Consider the following 26,809-nt stretch of genomic DNA (forward strand, 5'->3'; position numbering starts at 1 on the left):
GCTGCTGCATAAATGTAGCTAGATAATACTTACTGTGGAAGATAGTAGTTGTAAAAAAAAAAAAGAACATTTGAATACCAAAGTTGAGGCCATCTGGATATTTTGAAAATGAGGACAAAGAATATTAATCGAGAATGTGAATTCACTAGGGAATTCATTTGAGACTGCAAAGCAGCATGTGTTGGTAAATATTCTGTTGTGAATTACATTAAGTGCATTTAGTTTCTGTTTAGTTTCAGCATGGGTTTTAATTGTTAAGGGAACGTGAAAGTAGCTAGGGCAATTCCATTTATCAATGTAACATTAAGTTTCAGGGAAATATATCTCTAAAAATTGAAATAGTTCAAGAATTCATAATACTGGACACATCTGATTAGAATCCTTATGCTGTTTATGTGCATGTTGGATAATATTGTATCTTCACAACTGTACCAAGGGAAAGATTGGGTGATTCTAGTCTTAAACATGTAATGTATCTTCTTGTGTGTGTGTATGTGTGTGTGTGTGCACGCCTTTCAGTCAGTCTTGACTCCTGGCAACAGCCTGGACAAGTCCCTGCAGTTTTCAGAAGTGGCTTGCCAGTGCCTCCTTCCTAGGGCTGAGAGAGAGTGACTGGCCCAAGGTCACCCAACTGGCTTTGTGTGGGACTAGAACTCATGGTCTCCCAGTTTCTAGCCCACTACACCACACTGGCTCTCATAAAGAAATGAACAAATAATTTGGGGGAGTTCATATATGCTTAAATGAGGGATTGCCTAACTTCTAAGCAATCTCTCAGTTCTTCTCTCTTTATGAGAGTGTAAGAACTCCTAAATCTGAGAAACTCTTCCATCCCATCCTCAAAATTCAATTCTGAAGTCAAATATAACCTGAATATTCCTTTAATAATTATCCAGTAAACCATTTTTTTTGTTTTGCTAATCTCCATATTCTGCCATTTGTTCTATGTCTGTTGTACACTGTTTGCTGCTTTGAGTTATCTGGAGTTTGTGGTATAAATTTTAAGAATTTAGCACTGTGTACTATTGAGTTTTAGCAAAAATCCAGAGTGAGGTTCCCCACCTGAAATTCCTGAGGCAGTGTTCAGAATATTACCTGTATTTGAAATAAGTTGAAAACATACAACTACCACAGGACTTTTGAAAATGTCTAATTCTGATTGTTCTTCTGTTTGGAAGGCTACATCTGTCCCCAATTTTTCCTATATGGGGGCAAGGCTGTGCAATTATCTTTCTCATCATCTTACCATTAATCCACAAAGTGGCAACTTCAGACAATTACTGCTTCACAGGTCAGTACATATATATGTGTTTAACAAGAAACTCATGATTCAATATTTCCCGGCAACTTTTCAAAGCAATTTTATTCCAAAATTAATTCTCTATGCGTTGTTACCCACTTTAATTCATAAGTTCTTGTTTCAAATTGAAATGGAAGTTTGCAGATTTTATAGTATTGAGAGAGAAGCTGCCATTTGCAGGAGACAAGACTGTCAACCTTGATTTAAGCTGTGTTGTGATTTATATGTTATTCTGCATTAGAGCTCTGTACACTTCGAAAATGATTCAAGAGGTAGTGCTTCAGACTACATGCTAGTACAACACCTTTCTACTCTTCATTAAAGCAGCCCGTTTTTTCCAGACTTTCACTCAAGTGTGCAGAAAGGTGTTGCTGCTTTAAGATGTTCGTTATTAATGGAACATTTTAAAGCAGCAGTATCTGTTTTCCAAGCTCATGTGAAAAGCTGAAAAAAAATAGGATTTGTAATATGCTAGATTAGAGTTTCTCAGGACTGTTTTTCAACTTTTAAAATCATTTCTCTTTTTGATATAAATGAAGAACACTTCAGACTTGCTTCTTCCAATAAGTTCATTTGAAATTTCAAAGTGAATAAAATATCTTAACTAAAAACAAATCAAATCATCTGCAAATTTAGGGGGAAAAAACAATCTCAGGATTTTGTTATATCAGACATTTGTTTCAGTTATTGTAAGCATTGAGGAAGTTTGCTTGCCACAGACTTGAATTTTGAGCAGTGTGGAAGAGCAGAGCACTGGAGACTGAGACTTTGAACGTCAAACCTTTTATGCTGTTTTGTTTTTATATTCACAAATGTAGAACAAACAAGCTTTGCAAATGAATATTGATGAAAGCAAGATGATACTCAGAGCCTCTTTACTTCTTTTTAGAACAGTGTTTCTCAACCTCAGCAACTTTAAGATGTGTGGGCAGGGCTGGTTGGGATGTTCTGGGAGTTGAAGTCCACACATCTTAAAGTTCCTGAGGTTGAGAAACATGTTTTAAAATAAACAAAAACATACTATCCGATTCATCTTGCAGATAAACTAGCTGAAACTCCTTTTTTCCCCTTTGAGATCAAGAATCTTGCCGTTGAGGGCTTCATCAAGTCAAGAAAATGAAGCTTGAGTTTGTCTATAAACACCTATTTATTTATTATTTCAGTTTTGAGCCCACTTGACTCCATAGCAACTCTGGGCAGTTTACAGATAATAAAAAATTAAAAGAAACAAAGTGTATCAAGAAAAAAGAAGATAAGTGACCAAAAGACTGAACCAAAAAACTAAAGACACAGAACTAAAAAACTAAACCGCGATGTAGCATTTGTCCCTTGAAGCTTCAGGTATAGAATATTCAAGGCTTCAAATATATCACCACTTATGACAACTTATTGTTTTGAAAGTTTAAAGCGCTTGGACTTCTAATGATTGGAAAGATAACTTGGATAACTTCCTTCAGCTCATATATTTGTCGAGACGTATTTCTCTTTGATACCTACTGGGTTTCAGTAAGGAGCAGAAGAACATCATGCTTGGGCCTCAGTCTTCATAAAGGAAGGGAAATAATCTGTATTATGACCCACCATTTTTCACAACTTAGTATTGCAGCTGAGGACTGGGGTTCGAAAGCCAGCACTTGGCAGTGAGTGACACAGTCCGTTCTAAAGTCAACGTTTGGGATTTTTGTTTTGTTTTGTTTGTTTTTCTTTTTTTTGTTGTTTGCAAGAAATCCTGATTGTGAATTTGCTAATTGTGTCCAGTTCTGCTCATTTGTTCTGAAAAATTTCACTATATCTTCCAAGGATACCAGCAGCTTTAATACATAGTCGCCTTCAGGACATGAGAAAAAATTTCTTCTTCCTTGTGAAATTTAGCTACACACCACATATGGACAAGTTGAATGCATTTTTTTCATCAGTCGATTTTTCATAACTGGCAGCAAAAGGGCAGTGATTTGATCTTTTCCCAAACTTGATGTTTGGTATCCTCAGCTAAATCATAAATTTAGCATCTCACCATGGAATGGGAAATTCTCAGTTTCCTCTGCAAGCAAAATCCTGGCAGTAGTCAGAATTGAAGTCCTCATGAGAGTTTCTCTAAGTGTGTGAGGTATTCTTTCCTCCGCAATGAGAAGGGCTATTTCAAAGTTTCCATGGCCTTTGGATAAAATATTTTAATAACGTTCATTTCTGTATGCATATTTTTTTAGTGTTTTACTGCAGTATTAATATGCCCCCGAGAAAAAGTAACAAGTAAAACAAAAAAAAGTTGAAAAATGTTCAGAGATTCATATTTAATTCCAGCCTTTATGTGCTCTGTACATCATCTATTTTATCATATATTTTTGTACTAAAATACCAACTTTTATTTTGAATAAGAGAGAACTACTGCAAAACTGGAGATTTTTTTCTGTCCATTCCAGTGCAGGAAAAGCAACAACCATCTTTCTGTTCTTTCTCAGGAGAAGTTGCTGATAAGGTCTGGGGAGAACCTCCGGTGTAAGATCAGCCACAGAGATTAATTAATTAATTAATTTTTATTTGTTCAATTTATATAGCCACCCATCTGAAACCAGTGACTCTGGCCAGCTAAGAATCATAAACAGTCAAATAATTAAAACAGCACAGAATAAATATAGATTGGAACAAGCTACCTGGGAGGGGGGGAAAAAAGGAAGTGATTCTTTATCTGGTATTTAAGACTGACGTCCTGATATGCCCCTGGATGAAAGTCATACTAGATATTCTGGTGTGAAATGCTATTGCCCCTAAATATGTCAGACTGGAGTTTTACTTTTATATGGGCCAGTCATTGTTTACATGTTTAATATTATTCAAGAACTCAGTTGAGATGCTTTTTCACAACTTTATCCTACACAGTGCCCTTTTTTTACTTTTGTTATGTAGGAAGTGGAAGACTTCGAGAATTGAACAATATAAATGTGTAATTTCTCCTTGGGTTCCCTTCTTGGCCATGTTAAAGCAGACAACTGGCCCTCAAGGTGGTGTTGGATGATAGTTACGACTGTTCTTAAACTTTGACCATGCTATCAGGGGCTAAAAGGGTTCAGAAAGTGACATCCCAAGTACCAACAAAGTACATAAAGTGTCTATTTTATAAAGTTGCGTAATCTATTTGAATGTTTTGTTACTTTGCAGCTATAGATATGTAACTGGATAAATTTTAATCTGTCTTTTCCCTGTCACCCCTTATCATTGTATTTGCCTCAGTTTTTAATCGTATTTTATAAACTTTGCCAATATAAGTACAAAGTTGTCTCTTTTAGGTGTCGAAAAGAGTATGAAAATAGAGATGGAGCTGCCAAAGGAGATGAAGCTGTGAGGAAAAGATTTCATGCATTTGTGCTGTTTTTGGCTGAACTTTATCTAAATCTAGAGGTAAAAAATATTTCTATCTAGTTTAATTGTTTCTTAAAATATATAATTCTGGCCAGACATTTTATAAGGAAAGCGGCAGAAAAATTCATCTGTATAGCATTATAGATGCTTTAGATATATTTGCAATATTTTAACTACCATGTGGGATGACTGTTTCGTTGGGGCAGCCTGGTACCGTGTCTTATACATACACAAAACACAGATTGAATCCAAGATGGCGACCGGGAGCAGACACCGTTGCCGACACCGACTGCTGCTCTAAGGGGAAGACTCCTGGGTCCCCCCCCCGGGCTTTCACCTGATTGGCGGGGGGGTTGGAGGGGATTTCTAGACTCCCCGGCCCTCATACCTGGACGGAGCACCCTGGACGGAGCGGTGAGGGGCAGCGGACCTGGGCGAGCCCCGGCAGCACGAAGTGACGCAGCAAGTCCTGGAGGTTTGGTGGTGCAGCAGATTGGTGGCGCATGGGACTCGGAGGAGGCTCAAATGGCGTGAGGGGTGTCAGGGTGACCCCTGGGGATGCTGGATGGTGGCCTGCGGTGGCCTGGAGGCACGGGGGAGTGGCCTGACAGCGCGGTGAATCGACGGCGTTGCGGGCCAGCTGACCGGCCTCGGTGGACCAGCCTGGTGGGATGGTTTGGCGTTGCGGCAGATGTACAGCTCAGTGGTGCGACGGCCCAACTTTGGAGGGCCAGCCCAGCGGAGCAGTTCGGCGGCGCAGCAGACCAGTGGTGAGACAGACCTGAAAACCCACCTTGGAGGTCCAGCCTGGCAGAGCGGGTGAGCGGTGCAGCAGCCCAGCAGCGCAGCAAGCCAATGGAACGAGCCTGGAGGCCCAGTTAAGTGGAGCAGATCAACTACCAGCCAGATAGTGAACTGCCTGGCTGACCAGGGAGAGCCCGGGATACGCCTAGGGCTATAGGCCTTGGCGTAGGCCCGAGGACATGGAGGGAGCTGGGCAAGGAGATCTGGGCCATCCCCTCCCTACCTGCCGGAAACGGTGGAGAGCTGTTGGGGACCCTCTAGTGTGAATGAGGACTCCCTCCTGGGGTGAGAGACGAGGGGGGAGTCAGGAAGTGTCTGATCGTGTGGGAGAGCACTCTCCTCCTGAGTGAGAGGCAGGAGGTAAGGGGGAGCGAATGAGATGCCCCTGGCCGACCGGTGAGAGAGGCCGAACAGGGAGAATTGTGATTGAAGAATGAATGGGTGGGCGATGGCTGGGCCCAGATGGCGCCGAGAGCGTGAGGTGGTGCGCCAGAGGGCTTCCCATTGCCCTGTGGGTAACTGTGTATGTGTGAGGGAGTGTGATTGGATGGAGGGACCTCTACTCCAAGCAGGAGACTCCGGAAGTGCTGGAATGGGGCTAGGTGGATTTGGAGTCTCTGGGGGCTGCAGGGCGGGCCATACTATTGAGGTGGTGATGGGTAGGGGACATTATGGCGGGAGCCAGAGGGCAGGCCATCTTTGGGGAAGACGCCCCCGGTGTTTGTTACTGGTGGCGTGTTCCGGCCTCTGCACTCAGACCCAGGCGCTGGTCAGCAGACCCACAGGGGCCCTGGTCTTCGGCTGTTGCTACTTAACACCAGGTCTGTTAACAACAAAGCCCCCCTCATAAGTGACTTGATCACTGAGGAGGGGGCAGACCTGGCATGTATTACTGAAACCTGGCTGGGCGCCCCTTTCGGAAATGTGCCTGGCTGGGTTTACAGTATGGCACCAGCCGAGACTCCAGGGCAGGGGGGGAAGGGTGGCGGTTGTCATCCGGGAGTCTCTGGTGGCCTTCAGGGGCCCTGCCCCACAAGTGGCCGGTTGTGAGACCCTGTTTTTCAAGTTGGGTGCACGAGAGCAGTTGGGAGTGTTGCTGCTGTACCAGCCTCCCTGCTGCGTGGCAACCTCCCTGCCTGAGCTGCTGGAGGCCATCTCAGGGTTGGCAGTGGAGTTCCCCAGGCTTATGGTTCTGGGGGATTTCAACCTGCCTTCCCTGGGGCGGGCCTCTGAGGCAGCTCGGGAATTCGTGGCTGCCATGGCAGCCATGGGCCTGACTCAGATTATTCGCGACGCAACTCGAGACAGTGGCCTCACCCCGGATTTAGTTTTCTTGTCGGAGCAGTGGCAATGTGACCTGAAGGGAGAGTTACAGCTATCCCCATTGTCATGGTCAGATCACGCCCTGTGTCATGAGTACTGATGGGGAGCTGGAAGGGGCCTCTATCCGGGGGGAAAACGCATGCGTAGTACTGAGGAATTAAGCAGCCATTCAAAGAGACACAGATCAGACCCGCCTTAACTTTTGGGGTTTATCTGTCTGGGTTTTTCACACGCTTCTTCAGTTTGTTAGGATTCTGTTTTATGTAGCAGTAATAAACACTAGAGACCTACTTGTCGTCTCAGCGTGATTTCTGACTGTTAGGACATCAATTGATGTACAGACCGTACAAGACTTCAACATCCCGACCATAGAATTGCCATGTCCCATAGAAGTGGAGACCATTGATGGCCAGCCCCTCAAGGCAGGGCCGATTAGAAGGTTCACAGAGCCTGTGCAACTAACAACGGGAGACCACACTGAGTGGATCCAACTTTATGTTATGGCATCATTTAATGTGCCTATAGTCCTGGGCACACCTTGGCTGAAGATCTACAACCCATTGTTGAACTGGACTACGGAAGCAATCTCCTTCCCAGCTAAGGAATGCCAGCACCACAAGATTCAAGCCGCTCTCCTCTCTCCAGCAACCAACGCAGTCACGGAAGCAGGGGGGGTCCAGTTGCCAGCCAAGTATGCAGATTTCGCAGACGTTTTCAGCGAACAAGAGGCCACAGCACTACCCCCCCATAGGGACTGTGATTGCACCATTGAGTTGATACCAGGAGCCAGGATTCCAGCAAGGAAACAATATCCCATGTCCCCCAAAGAACTAGCCACCTTAAAGGATTACTTGGATGCTAATCTCCAAAAGGGTTTCATCCAACCATCTACTTCCCCAGCGTCTGCTCCTACCTTCTTTGTACCAAAGAAGCCTGACCCGTTGGCACCGACAAACCAGGAGGCACCCATGAAAGTGGTACACGATTTCAGTTCTCTCAATAAACTCACAAAAAAGGAAAATTATCCCTTGCCGCTAATATCAGATCTGCTGGATCGCTTACAGAAAGCACGCATTTTTACTAGGTTGGACCTCAGGAATGCATACAATCTGATCTGGATGAAAGAGGGGCATGAATATCTGACTGCCTTCGACACCAGGTTTGGTAAATTTGAGTACCTTGTTTTGCCCTTTGGCTTGTCTAATGCAGGAGCCATATTTTCCCGATTTATGAATCAAATTTTCTCTGATTTACTAGATAAGTATCTGGTCATTTATCTAGATGACATATTAACATTCTCTGAGGATGCTACAACTCATGTAACCCATGTACGTAACGTCTTACAAAGACTGAGAGAGAACAAGCTGTTCGCCAAGCTAGAGAAATGTGCCTTCGATTTAACTGAATTACATTTCCTGGGCTATAAAGTATCAACAGAAGGCATATCCATGGATCCTTCTAAGCTTCAGGCAATTCTCTCTTGGCAACCCCCCCAAAATGTGAAAGATGTACAAAGTTCTTAGGGTTCTGCAATTTTTACAGGCGGTTCATAAAAAACTTTAGTGACAGGGCGAGACCCCTCACACAGCTTTTGAAGAAAGGATCAAAATTCATTTGGGGAGAGAGGGAGCAAGCAGCATTCCGAGAATTCAAGCAACTCTTTGCATCCCAACCGCTGTTAAAACACCCTGATCCCACGAAGCAATTCATAATGCATTCAGATGCTTCCGATATTGCCATTGGGGCGGTGTTATTGCAATATACAAACAAAACCGAGAATACCTTACTTCCTTGTGCCTTTTTTTCACGCATGCTCTCACCAGCAGAGAGAAACTATGATGTTTTTAACAAGGAGTTGCTGGCAATTAAAGCAGCATTCCAAGAGTGGAGGCACTGGCTAGAAGGTGCAACCTTTCCTGTGAAAGTTTGCACCGATCACAAGAATTTACAGCTTCTACAAAACACCAGATCCCTCACCCCACGCCAAATCAGATGGAGCCAGTTTTTCTCCCGTTTCAATTTTGTTATTTCTTATGTGCCCAGGGCGCAAAGCTGCTTGGCAGATGCCCTGTCTCGATCCTTTCAGGCAAACCCCCCCACTCACCAGGAAGTACAGGCTGCTATATTACAACCTCACAACTTTGATCAGTCTATGAGGGGGAACCAAACAGAGATTTTAGCAGCAGGCAGACAAGCAGAGGACCTATTTACAAGAGTCAGAGCTCAGCAGCAACAAGACCCATATGCCAGGGCCAGGATGGATGGCCTCCAGAGGGGCCCGCAAGACACTGCCTCACCATTCAATGTGGAGGCAGGAATCCTCTGGCATAGCGGGCGATTATACATTCCCCCCTCATCGAGGGAAGAAGTACTGAGACTTTGCCATGACCATCAAACGGCAGGCCACGGAGGTGTTTTCAAAACTCTCCATAGAGCTCTGAGAGACTACTGGTGGCCTAAGATGACTGCAGACATAAAGGGCTACGTGGCTTCTTGTCATACCTGTAGACGAGTCAAGCCTCTCCCAGGGAAGCCCACAGGACTTTTGCAACCCCTACCCACCCCCAGTCAGCCTTGGGATACAATCTCCATGGATTTCATCACTGATTTACCCCCGGTCCAGGAGCTGACTTCCATACTAGTGGTGGTGGACCTTTTCACAAAAATGGCGCATTTTATTCCTTGCAAGGGCCTCCCATCTGCGCAAGCCACAGTGCAGTAGTTCATGGACCATGTTTATAGAGGCATGATAAATCAATTGGTGAGTGACAGAGGCCCTCAGTTCACTTCCAGATTTTGGAGGGCGCTTTTCCAGTCATTAGGGGTCCAGATCCACCTATCATCATCGCATCATCCGGCTAGTAATGGGCAAGCTGAGAAAATTAACCAATGGTTACAGCAGTATCTCAGGTGTTACACCACTTATCAGCAAGACAATTGGCCAGCCCTACTCCCCATGGCAGAATTTACATATAATAATTCTGTACAGTCCTCTACCAAGATGTCTCCTTTCCAAGCACTCTACGGGGTTAACCCTCGGGTGTTGCCCACCTCTTCCCAGCAGGGAGCTGTTCCAGCCGCGGCTGATTTTCTTAAAGAGCAACAAGCCACACAGGAGTTGTTAAAGGAGCAGCTGAACAGGGCAAAGAGTGCTTACAAGAGAGCTGCAACGGTCCAACGGAGGCCCTGGCCACCACCTGGAATAGGGAGGCGGCTGGGGCCTTGGACAGGATCGCACCTGTGCGACCTCTCTTGCCTCATCACACTCGATGCTCCCTGTGGTTTACAGAGGAGCTGAGGGTTTTGAAGAGGACTAAGAGATGTCTAGAGCACCGCTGGAGGAAGACAAAGACTAAATCCGACCGAACACTGGTTAGAACCACTATTAAGGCCTACCTGGTGGCGATAAAAGCGGCGAAGTGTCAATACTTCTCCGCTCTTATTGCGTCTGCAGAATGCCACCCAACGGCCCTATTTAAAATCACTCAATCCCTTTTGGGGAAGGTGGGTGCAGTGACCCACCTACAGGGCCATGCAGAGGAGTTCTCGGAGCATCTGCAAGACAAAATCGCTCGGATCTGCTCTACGCTAGACTCCAAGCGTGAGGCAGGGTCTGTGGAGATACCAAGGGATCGTACTTACCATGTTATCTGGGAACAGTTTGATCCTGTTGGACCCGAGGAAGTAGACAGGATCCTCCAGACTGTAAATGCCACCACTTGCCAATTAGATCCATGTCCCTCCTGGCTGGTGAAAGCAGCTCAGGAGGTGACATGTGGTTGGGTCTAGGCGATGGTTAATACATCCTTGAGGGAGGGGGTGTTTCCAGCTGCCTTTAAGGAGGCATTGGTACAACCTTTCCTCAAGAAACCAGGGCCGATCCCAGTCGGTGGTGATAGGGGGGCAGAGATCCGACCCTCGACCTCTCCCTTGTGGGGTGCCGCAGGGCTCGGTCCTCTCTCCTCTCCTATTTAACATCTACATGAAACGGCTGGGCGAGATCATCCGTCACCATGGGATGAGGTATCATCAGTATGCCGATGATAATTGTATATCTCCATCCCAGGTGAGGTGAGTGATGCTGTGACTGCCCTCTCTCGGTGACTGGGGGCTGTAGGGGTCTGGATGGGGAACAACAGGCTTCGGCTGAACCCTGGTAAGACGGAGTGGCTGTGGGTTAAGGGTTCCTCCGTATCCGGGACTTTGTCATCTTTAGTTCTGGATGGGGTTGCACTGCCCCAGACAGACCCGGTACATAACCTGGGAGTCCTCATGGACTCACGGCTCCTGCTGGAAGAGCAGGTGGCAGCCGTGGCCAGAAGGGCCTTTGCACAGCTTCGTGTTGTGCACCAGTTGCGCCCTTTCCTGGATCGGGAAGCCCTTCGGACGGTCACTCATGCCCTTGTTATCTCCCATATAGACTATTGCAGTGCGCTCTACATGGGGCTACCCTTGAAGAGTATCCAGAAGCTTCAGCTGGTCCAGAATGCGGCTGCGCGGGCTATTTTTGGCGCCCCCAGAAGGGCGCACATAACACCTTCGCTACATGAGCTGCATTGGATACCAGTTTGCTTCTGGGTCCAATTCAAGGTATTGGTTATCACTTTTAAAGCCTACATGGCATGGGACTGGGTTACCTGAGGGACCGCCTCTTCCCCATATCATCAGCCCGTCCCACCCGCTCATGCAGGGAGGGCATGCTGCAGACCCCGTCAATAAGAGAATTCCATCTGGCGGGGTCCAGGAGGCGGGCCTTCTCAGCAGTAGGACCTGCCCTTTGGAACATCTTGCCCCTGGAGGTAAGATTAGCCCCATCACTTTTAGCCTTCCGGAGGAAGTTGAAGACCTGGCTCTGCCACCAGGCTTGGGGCAGGGAGGAGAATCGACATACATGGGGTTGGCTGGTGCCTTGAAGTGCCCCTCCTACATGATGGTTGAAGAGATCATAGCGATCTGGATTTTATGAGCTGGGGTAGTCAAGAAATTGTTTTGGTTTTTAATGGGATTTTATTGGAATTTTATTGTGTTTTTATTTGACTTTTTATTGTATATTTATTCTGTGTTGTAAACCGCCCAGAGTCCCTCCGGTTGGAGGAGATGGGCAGTGACAAATTTGATAAATAAATAAATAAATCTTCATTTTATATATGTATAATTTTTATTAGCAATTTTAAACAGAAAATAAAAACTAACAAGAACTGATACAAAGTAAAGAGAAAAGAGGGAGAAGAAGAAAGAAAAAGTCAAAAGTGCAAAAAATAAAAAATAGAAATAGAAGTTGCTTCCAATTTCCTTTACAGCAAGTATAATTACAAATACAAAATTACCTCTTACTCTATGGTTACAAAAACAAACTCTTTTTTCTATTATCTGTTTTTTTCTAATCGACTCCAAAGAGTGGAAAGACTCTTTTGTGCGTATAATAATCTCACTGCAGTCATTATATATAAAAACAAAGTTCCATGACTTTTTTCCAGCTGTTTGTCCATCAATCCCAAAAGAAAAGCCTCCAGTTTCAATTGTATGTTAATCTTCTGCATTAGTGTATGAATTTGTATCCAAAATTTTCCAGCTTTTTTACATGTCCATCAAAGATGATAAAATGTCCCTTCATGTTGTTTACATTTCCAACATAAATTTGAAGTACCTTTATACATTCTAGACAATTTCTCTGGTGACATATACCAATGGTACATCATTTTATCAATCAATCAATCAATCAATTTTATATACGGCCAAATGGCCCATTTTATAGAAATTCTCTTTAGGAGTATAACATAATGTAAATTTCAATCCTTTCAACCACATATTTTCCCATTGTTCCATATGTTGTAACCAAGTTTTTTTGCTCATTTTATCATACATTCTTTCACCACTTCTTCTGATTCATATTCCAATAAAAGCTTATACATTTTAGCAATTACATGTTCATCATTTGTACACAATTCTATTTCAAATTCAGTCTTACAATGTTCAAAACCATATCTACTTTAAACCTTTCTAACAATTGTATATGAGCAAACCATTGATAAGTGTATCCCTCTGCAATTAAATCTTCTCTTGGCCTTGAAAAAATAATATCTCATGGTAAGCTAACCATTTATGTTTACTTATCATTTCTTGTCTATAAAATGCTTCTTTTGCTGAGAGCCACAGAGGTGTTTTCAGACACAACCTGGATTTGTATCTATTCTATATTCTCAATATGGCACATCTGACACAATGATTTTTAAAATCTACATTAACCTTAGCTTTATCATACCACAAATATCCATGCCACCCAAATCTCAGTTCGTGTCCTTCTAACTCCAGAAGCCTTCTTTCAGACTTGCAAGATTGATGTTAGCCTTCCCAGGTAAACCAGACAGGAAACACAACCACTTTATTGTTAGGCAACTTTAACATTAACATTAAGATTAACATTGCAAGTCTGAAAGTAGAAATCTCCTGCCATCCCTATTTACCACCTAACCAGTTAGGGTGGGTCCTTTCTGCTGGTTACTCAGTTGCAGACTCCTCCCTCTTTCATCAAATCGTTCACTAGGCAGCATCTCTCCCCCCACCCTTTCCAAGGTCATTCTCACATTCCATTACATTTAGCTGCCATTTTAAGAAAAAGCAGAGTTGCCTGTTCTTGTCTGAGTATATCACGCACATTCACAGAAGCATCTTTTTTTTTTCATGGAAAACTGTAATGGTTTTTTTATGATCAATTCATGATTGTACATATAGTCCCTGTATAAGCTTTATATTCTGGTGAGAACTCTAAATCCAGTATTGTTTTGTTGATTAACTGGACTGAACTGAACTATGCCATTTCGACCTGAGTGAGATATCTCCCTGGATTTTAAAACTACTTCCCACTGACATAAAGGGCAATATTCAGATATCCATGGTGTAGAACGTATTGTTTCATACTTTTTACTTTTTCCCTAAGCTAGAAAAGGGTGCACACAAAATTGGGAATTCTGTCCAAAATGAAAATTTTGTAATTATAAGTATGAGAATTGTTTCTCAATAATCTGGAAAGTGCCCACTTGAGGAATATCTGTATTCTATTATATAATCAGCTGTTCAATTAATATAGAAAAAAAATAGCTCCAGATATTTTCATTTCAAGATCTTGGAGTAGTTTTTTAATTTCCAATACTGGTTTTACAAACTTTCATGCAAATATTATTTTTTTATATATTTATAGATTAAAGGATCTAAAGGACAACTAACTCGAGCTGAGATTCTTCAAAGTGGACTTCATGAGCTATTAAACACACTTTTTTCAAATCCTATGGACAACAATTTAATTTGTGCAGTAAAGCTACTAAAAGTATGGCATTTTCATGGCTTGAGGTTCTTAACTATCTTTTGAAAACAGTTGTGTTGATTACTAATAGTGCCTCTTTAGGTGTTGATTACTGTGAGTATTAATATAAATACTGCAAGAGCTGGTGTGGTTTAGTGGTTAAGTTGTTGGATTAGACTCTCACAGAGTCTAGTTGTTTGGGGAAAATAGGAGGAGAGAGTGGTATGTTTGCCAGCCTGAGCTTCTGTACAAGAGACAGGATATAAATAAATGCTTTGGGACCTCCAGTAGATAGTGTTCTATTTACCCTGGGGAAATAGGTTCAGATCTCCTGGCAAAAACGGGCTGGAGGCTGCATGTTGCCCATGGACAGCCTGTCCTATTACAGGGTATTCTAGTGCACAGTATGCTGATGATAATCCAGTTGTACATCTCCACCCCAGCTGCCCAAATGAGGCTGCCAAAGTTCTGTTCCAGTGTCTGGAGACTCTGGGGGTCTGGATGTGGAGGAATAAGCTTTAACTCAACCCTTCTGAAAAAGAATGGCTTTTGGTGTAATGGGCAGAAGGAATAACCTTGAGGAACAGGAGGAAGAGCCACAACCAAGACAGTGGTCAGACAAAAGAAACCTGAGTCTGGGACAGAAATGTAATTTGAGGAAGTATCTCAGACAGGACCCTCCCTAGTTCTCACAAAGATAAAGGGGGGGGGGAAGCATATTCATACTTGCAAGATTATGTTACCTTATAGTAAAAGCATTCATAACTTTAATTTCCTAGTCTGCTCTACCTTGAAGGACTGACAGATCTTGGGACCCACAGATCTAAGAATTGGAGAGTTTACATCTTTGACTCTGAGCTGGGCTGCACTACCCTGTTCAGACTCAGTGTGTATCTCCTCAGCTCACAACTCCTGAAAGAACAGGTTACAGCTGTGGCCAAGGAGGGCTTTGCACAACTTTGTCTTGTGTGCCAATTGCTCCTGTTCCCAGACCAGGGGGCCCTGCTTCCTGTTCCCAGACCTTAGTCAGCTTCCAATTGGATTACTGCAATGCACTGTACATGGGACTGCTCTTGAAGAACATCTGGAAGCTTCTATTGGTCCAGAATGCGGCAGCTCAGGTTGTTATGACCAGGGCATTTCTCTTGTTAGGAGCACACCTCTATTCCACAAGCCACACTGGCTTCCAAAAGGCTTCTGTGTACCATTCAAGGCTCTAGCTATCACCTATAAAGCCCTACATGGTATAGGAGCTGGTTATATGCAGAACTGCCTGCTCTAGGATTGTCCCACATGCTCCAATAAGGCACACTCTGGGTCCCCTCACTGAGACACTGCCACCTTTTGGGACCTTAGAGCTGTGCCTTCTCCCTGGTGGCCCCTAAGAGAAACAAACTGCCCCCGATATATGGCTGACTCTGACCTTGCAGACCTTTAGAAAGGCTTTTAAGACATGGCTCTTTCCCCGGGCATTTGGGTCCAGATGAGTGAAGCCCCAATTGCTTGAGTTGCGGTATATTTTAGTCTGGTTGCCATTTTATTGCTTCAGTTGGTCTTTAATGTATTACGTTGCTTTTGGGGGATGGGGGCAGGGTTTGTGTCTGTATTTGTTAACTTTTGGTATGCCACCCACAGTCACTTGGTTTGAGTTGGGCAGCCATATGCATTTTATAAATATATAAATAAATATCTTTGTAAGAAGCATAGACCCTAATAGAAAGGACGTCAGAAAGCACAGTGCTTATCCAGCTCTGAATGCAACCCAACCCAACTTTTTAAAATCAGTTTAGTCTAACAAATGTTGTCAGTCAGTGCTTTTATTTGTTTCCTAGTTGACAGGATCGGTCCTTGAAGATGCATGGGAAGAAAAAGGAGAGACTTATATGGATGACATAATACAGAAAATTGAAAATGTTGTCTTGGATGCAAATTGCAGCAGGTAGTAAGATAATTGTGGTTTCCCACTTATACTATACCTTAAAAACTTTCGTGCCATTTCTTACAGAATCAAAAGAGTAGTTCAGCTTATAGCTGTCTTGCTCATTTCCTTTGAAAGTTACCACTTTTTGTAGGAAAAATGGACTGTGCAATGTATATTAAAATATCTGTCATATTTAAGTAATACACCTTTTAATCACTTCAGTTGTCAGGTTGCATCTATTTGCTTATCATTTATTTAAATATGTACATTACAAAACCCCAGGGCAAGTATCTTTGAGGATCCTAGGAAGTAGACATCTGCCTACTTTAAAATCTCCTTACATTTATCTTGTATAGTGATATGATATTATGTATAATTATATTTAGCTTTATTCACAGAATAATGGAATCTGTCCCATGCTTTATTCACAAACAGAACAGTGGGATATCTTCCATGCTGTAAGATTAAAAATAGCAAATAGAATATAAGATTTATTATAAGATTAATACCAACTGTGTGCTGGAGCTCTGCAGTGAACTCACAGGGTGCTGCTAGATATTTTAAATTTTGCAGTGTCCATTTGCAAAGCTGGGTTTTGCAACAACCTATCTTTGCAACACTAAGGGTACCATGAACTGAGAAAATTAGGGAACCTCTGGATTAATTAATAAAGCAAATAATAACCAGGGAGCTTATTATATTCCTAATTAATTCTACATTCTAATTCCATACTCATTCTTTATTCTTTCATTGCCATACTTAAACCAAAGTAAGCATCAGATGGACCAAGATGAGCTTTGGCAAACTGTCCGGTGCTTACCAGCAAAGTCCTCTGTGCCATTCTGTACAGTCTGTGACTTTTACTAGCCCTTGCATTGCAACCTTAAAGGAACTTCTCAAAGAAACATCTGTCTTTAGGCTTACAGTGGTCACACTGTGTCTGTGTCTGTCCGCTTTCTTCTTTCTTATTTGTGGAAATCAGCACATGTCCCAAAATTTACTGCTTGTCTAGATCTTGCCTAGGAAGGTAAATTAGGCTACTTATCATGTATGAATCATTGCCTATAATAGGTATTAGGAAAGACCAGAGCTGCTTTTCCCATAAATGTTACAGAGTTAAGGAAATGCTTACACAAACGTTTCAGAGAAGGCCTTGCACTTAGAGAGTGATAAGGAAAGAGGCTGGAGTCCTTGAGCTGAACAGCAAGGACAAAACAGAGATGCTAAATTTAAATAGCTGGGTTTAACCAACCTAAGCAGCGTTGGTTCTTCAAAGCCATGTGTCATACTTAATGTATATATTTAACACCCCTTTTATGTGTATGAGAATACTGATACCAAATTAAAACAAAAGTTAGTTACTCTTTGACAATGCATTAGCATTACATTTTATTACATTCTGAGCAGCTATAATAAATTACTCAAGTATGTTCTGATGGAAAACGGTGTAATAATTTTTATTTTCTACTTTTATCTGTTACAGAGATGTAAAGCATATGCTACTAAAACTAGTAGAACTGAGATCAAGTAATTGGGGAAGGGTACATATTACTTCAACATACAGGGAAGCAACTCCAGAAAATGATCCTAACTACTTCATGGTAAAGTATACTGGCATTCCTCTTCCATAGATTATTCCTGAGATAACTTTACTGAAAGATATTTAAAAATGCTAAGGCATATAAGTTTAAAATACAGTAACTAATGAATCATATTTTAATTTTAGAATGAGCCAACATTTTACACATCAGAGGGTGTGCCTTTCACTGCAGCAGATCCAGGTATGTTCTAACAATTGCTTTGCGAAAAATAGCTAAAATAGGCACTAAGTAAATTTAAATTTTATAGCTATCAAAGAAGGCAGACAATCAAAAAGTGAGACAGAAATTTATTAAAAGTTCTAGAATATGCTTTCTATCCATTCAGATGGAAGTCTAGTGCCACTTACACTACATAGTTTCATTGTCTGCAGTCACATCAACAACATATTGAACCCATTGTTTTCTCTCATTTGTAGACAAATTATTAGCGAAGCTGAGCAAAACCTAGAAATACATTGTTTTGTGGCAGATCATCATGGAGAAAATCCATCTACAGGTAGTCCTCGTTTAGCAACCACAATTGGGACCAGCAACTCAGTTGTTAAACGAAGTGGTTGCTAAGCAAAACCTCAGCTGTGCTTATGATCTTTACTTTGCTTTCCAGACCTGCAAAGGTCATAAATGTGACGATTGGTTACTTTTTCATCACCGTCGTAACTGTGAATGGTTGCTCAACAAGGCAGTTGCTAAATCAGGACTATGTGAGGATTGCCTATTCTAAAACACCATCAGACTCATAAACAGGATCATAAAGATATCTGATTTATTAAAGAATAGTATGCAGGATCACAAAGAAAGCTGATAATGGAAAAAGCACGCCAAATGCAAACTAAAAAACCCTTGGTACAAATGAGATCCCTCCCCCCGTAGAATCTTCCCAGGCTCACAATCCCAGGTGCTCCTAATGGCTTCTGATGGTCCACGGGAAAAGTCCTTGAGCAGAGCACATAACCCAAACACATTCCATTGAAATGAACATAGATACAGAGCTTGGCTTCAGCAAAAGATCGTTACCTTGTCGTGGTGCTGGAGCTTGAGCACCTCAATGATGCCATGAGCTAAACCATGAAGGGCCACCCAAGACGGGAAGGTCATGACAGAGAGGTCAGACTAAATGCGATCCCTGGGGAAGGTAATGGCAACCCACCCCAGTATTCTTGCCGTGAAAACTAAATGGATCAGTACAACCAGAGATATGTCAGTATACCATCGGAAGATGAGACCCCCAGGTCGGAAGATGGTCAAAATGCTACTGGGGAAGAACAGAGGATGAGTTCAACTAGCCCCAGATGTGATGACGCAGCTAGCTCAAAGCCGAAAGGATGGCTAGCAGCCGACGGTGCTCGTGGTGAACGGCGAATCCGATGTTCTAAGGATCAACACACCATTGGAACCTGGAATGTAAGATCTATGAGCCAGGGCAAATTGGATGTGGTTATTGGTGAGATGTCAAGATTAAAGATAGACATTTTGGGCATCAGTGAACTAAAATGGACTGGAATGGGCCACTTCACATCAAATGACCACCAGATCTTCTACTGTGGACAAGAGGACCACAGAAGAAATGGAGTAGCCTTCATAATTAATAGTAAAGTGGCTAAAGCAGTGCTTGGATACAATCCAAAAAACGGCAGAATGATCTCAATTCGAATTCAGGGCAAGCCATCTAACATCACAGTGATCCAAATATACGCCGCAACCACAAATGCTGAAGAAGCTGAAGTAGAGCAGTTCTGTGAGGATCTGCAGCACCTCCTGGACAACACGCCTAAAAGAGATGTTATTTTCATCACAGGAGACTGGAATGCTAAGGTGGGCAGTCAAATGACACCTGGAATTACAGGTAAGTATGGCCTGGGAGAACAAAACGAAGCAGGACATAGGCTGATAGAATTTTGCCAAGACAATTCACTCTGCATAACAAACACTCTCTTCCAACAACCTAAGAGACGGCTTTATACATGGACTTCACCAGATGGACAACATCGAAATCAGATTGACTACATCCTTTGCAGCCAAAGGTGGCGGACATCTGTACAGTCAGTAAAAACAAGACCTGGAGCTGACTGTAGTTCAGATCACGAACTTCTTCTTGCACAATTTAGGGAAGACCCACAGATCAGCTAGATATGAGCTCACTAATATTCCTAAGGAATATGCAGTGGAGGTGAAGAATAGATTTAAGGGACTGGACTTAGTAGATAGGGTCCCGGAAGAACTATGGACAGAAGTTCGCAACATTGTTCAGGAGGCGGCAACAAAATACATCCCAAAGAAAGAGAAAACCAAGAAGGCAAAATGGCTGTCTGCTGAGACACTAGAAGTAGCCAGAGAAAGAAGGAAAGCAAAAGGCAACAATGATAGGGGGAGATATGCCCAATTAAATGCACAATTCCAGAGGTTAGCCAGAAGAGATAAGGAATTATTTTTAAACAAGCAATGCGCGGAAGTGGAAGAAGACAATAGAATAGGAAGGACAAGAGACCTCTTCCAGAAAATTAGAAACATCGGAGGTAAATTCCAGGCAAAAATGGGTATGATCAAAAACAAAGATGGCAAGGACCAAACAGACAAAGAGATCAAGAAAAGGTGGCAAGAATATATGGAAGACCTGTATAGGAAGGATAACAATATCGGGGATAGCTTTGATGGTGTGGTCAGTGAGCTAGAGCCAGACATCCTGAAGAGTGAGGTTGAATGGGCCTTAAGAAGCATTGCTAATAACAAGGCAGCAGGAGACGACGGCATCGCAGCTGAACTGTTCAAAATCTTGCAAGATGATGCTGTCAAGGTAATGCATGCTATATGCCAGCAAATTCGGAAAACACAAGAATGGCCATCAGATTGGAAAAAATCAACTTATATCCCCATACCAAAAAAAGGAAACACTAAAGAATGTTCAAACTATCGAACAGTGGCACTCATTTCACATGCCAGTAAGGTAATGCTCAAGATCCTGCAAGGTAGACTTCAGCAGTTCATGGAGCGAGAATTGCCAGATGTACAAGCTGGGTTTAGAAAAGGCAGAGGAACTAGGGTCCAAATTGCCAATATCCGCTGGATAATGGAAAAAGCCAGGGAGTTTCAGAAAAACATCTATTTCTGTTTTCTTGACTATTCTAAAGCCTTTGACTGTGTGGACCATAACGAATTGTGGCAAGTTCTTAGCGGTATGGGGATACCAAGTCATCTTGTATGCCTCCTGAAGAATCTGTATAACGACCAAGTAGCAACAGTAAGAACACAGCATGGAACAACGGACTGGTTTAAGATTGGGAAAGGAGTACGGCAGGGTTGTATACTCTCACCCTACCTATTCAACTTGTACGCAGAACACATCATGTGACATGCTGGGCTTGAGGAATCCAAGGCTGGAGTTAAAATCGCTGGAAGAAACATTAACAATCTCAGATATGCAGATGATACCACTTGGATGGCTGAAAGTGAAGAGGAACTGAGGAGCCTTATGATGAAGGTGAAAGAAGAAAGTGCAAAAGCTGGCTTGCAGCTAAACCTCAAAAAAACCAAGATTATGGCAACCAGCTTGATTGATAACTGGCAAATAGAGGGAGAAAATGTAGAGACAGTGAAAGACTTTGTATTCCTAGGTGCAAAGATTACTGCAGATGCTGACTGCAGTCAGGAAATCAAAAGACGCTTAATCCTTGGGAGAAGAGCAATGACAAATCTCGATAAAATAGTTAAGAGCAGAGACATCACACTGACAACAAAGGCCCACATAGTTAAAGCAATGGTGTTCCCTGTAGTAACATATGGCTGCGAGAGCTGGACCATAAGGAAGGCTGAGAGAAGGAAGATCAATGCCTTTGAACTGTGGTGTTGGAGGAAAATTCTGAGAGTGCCTTGGACTGCAAGAAGATCAAACCAGTCCATCCTCCAGGAAATAAAGCCAGACTGCTCACTTGAGGGAATGATATTAAAGGCAAAACTGAAATACTCTGGCCACATAATGAGAAGACAGGACACCCTGGAGAAGATGCTGATGCTAGGGAGAGTGGAGGGCAAAAGGAAGAGGGGCCGACCAAGGGCAAGGTGGTTGGATGATATTCTAGAGGAGACGGACCCGTCCTTGTGGGAGCTGGGGGTGTTGACGACCGACAGGAAGCTCTGGCGTGGGCTGGTCCATGAAGTCACGAAGAGTCGGAAGCGACTAAACGGATAAACAACAACAACAGAACTTGGCACAAGGTTTCACAACAGCTCCCTCCCAACAGAAATGCGCGCCAGCACCATGGCATGTGAAACGTTACGATGTACAGTGCACACTGAAACAGTGAACATGACAGACTATGTGTATGTGGTTGCTAAGAGTTGGCACCAACTTGATGGCGCTTAATCAGCGATTGCTGTCAGTCAGGCTTTATTCCATGCCCTCATCCTATATTCAGTGGAGCCCTTTTGTCTTTGACTTTTCACAGTTGTACTCCTTTGCTTAGGCACTTAGTTGCTTTTGTCTAATCACTCAAAGCACATACTGTCTCTTTCCACTTTATTGTGCATTGCAGTCCTTTACTTTTGTTGGCAATGAGAATAACGTCATATATTGCAAGTTCTTTAATGGGGAGGTATGCTGCTTGAGTGCAAACATTATTTGAAGAAAAGCCTGGGGAAGAGAAAACTCAGAATAACTAAACACAATGAACTAGAGTACAATAAAATGATATGTTTAAGCAAATTATTTCAGTGGTGCCAATACAACTGCAGGTCACACAAATTATGTTTGCCTATCTGTTATAAATGTATCTGTAGAATATCTTTAATAATAGATATAGTGAATAAAATAAACTTGGATGTGGCACTTCATAAAAATGCTGATATTATAGATTACCAAGAGAAATACCAAGAACTTCTTGAAAGGCAAGATTTGTTTCACGAGTATGAGGAAAATGGAACAGGAGCTGAAGACCGGTAAGTTCTTGTTTTAGTCAAACATGTGATGCAGACAGAGTCACTTTAGTTTGATCATTAAAATTCATGAATTGGGCATCACTTTTCAAGAGTATTCTTGTCAAAATGTATCATTTTGAAATACTTTAGTATTCATGAACTTTTTATATGCATCTGAGTACCTCTTTTAATTTTACTTCATTATTTACTCTGATAGGCTACTAAATTGTAACAATATTGAATCAACTTTAGTGATCTACAGAACTATATTTACTAATTGTTGCTTTTGAAAAGAATATTTGCATAACATTTTAGGCACTACAGTAAAAAGCTACTTTGAAATTATTGTTTCTACCTTTCTTCCTGTGCAAAGGGATATCATCCTTGTTCAGTTGCTTACCTGATCATTTTTTTTCTTTTTTGGATCCCATAAATTTATCTGTTTATCTTTGAATGTGCAGTGGAGACCTTCGCAGCTGGGATGTAGGGGTTTCCTGTTGGAAAAAAGACTTGTTTTGTACTTGGGAATTTAAATTGCCAATTCTTGTAAATAACTGCCGCTAACATTTATAAATGTGAACTTGTTTGCACTTCAGCTATTTAGACTTAGTTTGCAGTGGGAGATTGCCAATATTCAGCTTATAGAAGTATAGAATGATAACATTAATATTGGTGCTTATCTTTTTTTTAATTAATGTGTTTAACATTTGCATTTTGAAAAATCTGTATTTAACACTTGAATTTTGTTGCAGATATTTTGTTGATGAAGATGATGATGATGATGATGCAAATGATGAGATGGATCCAGAAATTGAAGAAGCATTTGAAAAATTTTGCTTAGAATCTGAACGCAAGAGGAAACAATAAGATGTTCTTCATTAATATAAATGTTCGTTTTTTTAAAAGAAAAACCAGCATAGAATGAACAGCAAGTAAATGAATAGAAAATCCTTTAGTCCATATCAGAGGAAATTAAGTTTCTCCAAGTATGCAATTTCCATTTTGTTAAACAGAATCTGCCAAAAAAAGCAATTGTAAAGTTAAATTCTATAACTTGAATAATATGTAAATATTATAGTTTATTTTATGTACAGTTAAATAAGCAGTGTTTTTGCTGGAACAAAATTATTTGGCGTGTCACATTAATCTAAAGTTCAACTTAGGTTAAATTTGTATTAAAAAGTCACACTTTTTCTGAAGTAAAATCCCTACAATCATAATACATTTTGACTTGCTTTTGGAATGGATTTATACATCCTTTCCTTTGCATAGGTCGTAGCATTCATCCCATATTCTTAGGTTCATGGAATTGCCAAACTGTTCTCTTAATGTTTTACAAATCATGAAAATTGTAACCACCCAGGAGCAATTTGGAAATGTGCACAAAAATTTGATTTTCAAACGGCTATATAGTTAATTGGTGTGTTAGTTCATGGAAGCAGTCTTCAACATTATTAACTCTGTTTTAGGTGTCATATTAGTGATTTTCTGAATTATGGGTTTAGATGATCAGAAATGTGTCATGTGTTTTTTCCTTTCCCCATTTCCATCTTAATACTTCCTGCTTTGGCCATTGTTTATTGTCATGCATGTTTTGACAAAACACTGATTAATGCTATTCAGGATTACTTTGAAATTCAGTTAGCAAATCTGGTTCATCAAGGAAAGGAAAAGATTGCAAAGTCCCAAAAAAATCTATGGTTTGGGCACCTTCCTAAATCTTGATTCACATGTAGCAGCCTAGAAATTCTATGACTCTGAGCTTTGCTCACGTTTGCGGGGGATAATTAGATTTTTAGTCTAGCAACATTGGGTCCTAAGATGAGGAGTTGCTGTTTTAGAGGTTTCAAAGCATAATGTCTGAATTCAGCCATTTTTTGTTGATTTTCACTTTGAATTTTTAAACAAGCTACTTTTTTGTTCAAAGTTCATAATAATTTGTGTCTTTGGAATACATACTAGAAAGAAAACAATTTTGCCTCTTTTTAGTTTCCATCACATTTATCAAGTAAATTGTTTACATATTAAATACGTCTCCTGGTTATTATGTCTTCCCTTTAAGTCATCTGTTTTTCTCTCTCTAAAATTTTTTCCAAGATACTTTTAACATTTTTGTTCACCATTTTATACTGAATAGATGATCTAAAATCTTACTTCCTAACACCAAATGTGTTGAACTTCTTGAGAAATAGGTTAAATAACTTATATAAAGACAGAGGTTGTAAATACATATGTAAATAGTGCTGTTTAATATTGCACTGTTATAACTTGGTACAATTTGTGTCTGTTAAATGAGTTAGTAAAAAATTACATCTTCTGGTTGTTTAGCCTTTAGTTAACACCATATTTTGGAAAAAAAAATAAACAGTTTTTTTTGTTGTTGGGTACATTTTTGTTTACTTTTTTTAGTGTTTTCATTTTCATAAAAAAGGATATTAAATCTTGTTTTCTTCTGTGCTGAGCAGCAGTATCTTTATAGTTGCTGGTGAAGTCTCCTTTGAGGCTTGACTCTTGATGACTACATGGACATGTCCATATTTTCTTGGTAAAAATATATATTGCTTCCCGTTGCCTCCTACCAGGATGTTTTTTTTTTCCAATTTCCAGTCTAGCCTAAGGCCTAGCCTATATTTCTTGGTGGTTTCCTCCCAAAATATTAACTGGATTCAGCCTTGTTTACTCTCTTCAAAATCAGTCAAGATCAGCTAAGTGCTAAATTTGTAGTCATACAAAAGTGTCTCTGATTAATCCTCAGAAGAATGATTTACTCCCTAAAGGATGGTATACTTTGTCAAGATAAGGTTGAATTAATATGTAGCATCATAAGATGTTCTTTAAAATCATATCTTAAAGCAACATATACAACAGAAATATTTTCAAATACCTAACTGATTCTTAAATTGACCTGCACATTCTGCACATAATTAGTATCACTTTTCTTTTGATGGATATGGTTATAAAAATAAAAATCAGCCACTTTGTATGACTTGTAATTGAACATATACCTAAGACTTACAGATAATTGCATGTATTAAATTGTCTACATGAGCCTTAGCAAGTAGTGTGGATTTATCCGAAGTGAAATCAATGTATAAATTGCCCCGGTTTTAAATTTTTGACTTAAAATATTACACCTGCCACTTAAATGTTTTGAAAGTATGAAATTAACTGATCAACAGAAGTTACTTGTTTGCATCATAACTCGCTTTTCATTGCAGTTCATATTCCTTTTTGCATTAAGAGTTAAATTTGTTTAAGATCAAACTACATGGTATTGCAACTTTTCCTTCTCAGAGAAAGATATGGGTGTGGGATATGTATGTAAAAAAATCATTTCCTGGCCCACCGTCTCTTTTCAATTTGTACAGCATTTGTATCTATATTTTACTAGCAGAATACTACACTCTCACTCTGCCCAACTGAACATCATTTGTAGTTTTGCCCTTCATGAGAAGAATCAGAAGCTTAGCATTTATGGTTTTATGAGATTTTAATGTTTATGATTGAAGTTTGATTTTATTGTAAACCGCCCAGAGTCCCTCTCTTGGGGGAGATGGGCGGTAATTAAATTTGAATGATAATAAATAAATAAATACATTCAAGGATGCTAAACTAAATCATTTTCAGGCCACAATTTCTGGGTGTCCTTGTTTAAAGTAAGATCTGGTTAAGTGAAAGATGCCCTTCTAATTATAACAGGTTGATCATTGCAAGTCCAGAGCAATGATCATCTACCAGTTCAAGATTTCCCTTCAGAGGTTTTTGAGCTAAAACATTCTAAGATCAGATAATCATGTATTTAATGAGATTTCCCATTAGACTCAAACTTCTAAAAAGAAAAAAAATCAGAGAAATCTTGTGTGCACAGTGAGTGATTGTCATGTTTTATGCCTTCTACAGTGTTTTGAGTTCCATGCTTACAGAGATTGGGATCTAGTAGGCGCTGGGGCAGACAACAGCTTGGAAGGTGGTTGTGTTCTCATCTGGACTAGGTTCACACATCCACAGAGCCACTGGTGCAATAACATCAGTCCCCAGAGTTACAGGTGGCTCTGCAAAATCTTGGATTACTGAATCCTAGAGCTGGAAGAGGCCACTTAGGCCTTGGCATCCAACCCTGAACTCTGGGCAGGAACTGAAATATCCTTGGTAGATGTTCAGCCTTTGAATACAACCACTGAAAAGGAGCCCATCCACTCACTAGAGCTTGGCTGGCTGGGGAATTCCGAGAGTTGAAGTCCACACATCTTAAAGTTGCTAAGGCTGAGAAACACTGCACTAGAGAATTAGTTCTA

The 26,809-nt window shown here is 41.2% G+C and overlaps 1 protein-coding gene across 1 annotated transcript in view; it reads left to right on the top strand.

Annotated features, from left to right (window-relative positions):
• PAIP1 (poly(A) binding protein interacting protein 1) overlaps positions 1-24,893 on the top strand; it is a 46,382-nt gene extending 21,489 nt beyond the window's left edge. Inside the window, exons 4-11 of the mRNA XM_063295703.1 lie at positions 1,179-1,291; positions 4,585-4,696; positions 13,983-14,108; positions 15,917-16,023; positions 17,489-17,606; positions 17,732-17,786; positions 22,451-22,535; positions 23,267-24,893. Coding sequence (XP_063151773.1) covers positions 1,179-1,291; positions 4,585-4,696; positions 13,983-14,108; positions 15,917-16,023; positions 17,489-17,606; positions 17,732-17,786; positions 22,451-22,535; positions 23,267-23,381 — 831 coding nt within the window. The 3' untranslated portion in view covers positions 23,382-24,893. The remainder of the gene's footprint in view (positions 1-1,178; positions 1,292-4,584; positions 4,697-13,982; positions 14,109-15,916; positions 16,024-17,488; positions 17,607-17,731; positions 17,787-22,450; positions 22,536-23,266) is intronic.
• The last annotated feature ends 1,916 nt before the right edge of the window (positions 24,894-26,809 follow it).

The sequence above is a fragment of the Candoia aspera genome, chromosome 2 (assembly GCF_035149785.1).
Source record: "Candoia aspera isolate rCanAsp1 chromosome 2, rCanAsp1.hap2, whole genome shotgun sequence".
NCBI lineage: Eukaryota > Metazoa > Chordata > Lepidosauria > Squamata > Boidae > Candoia > Candoia aspera.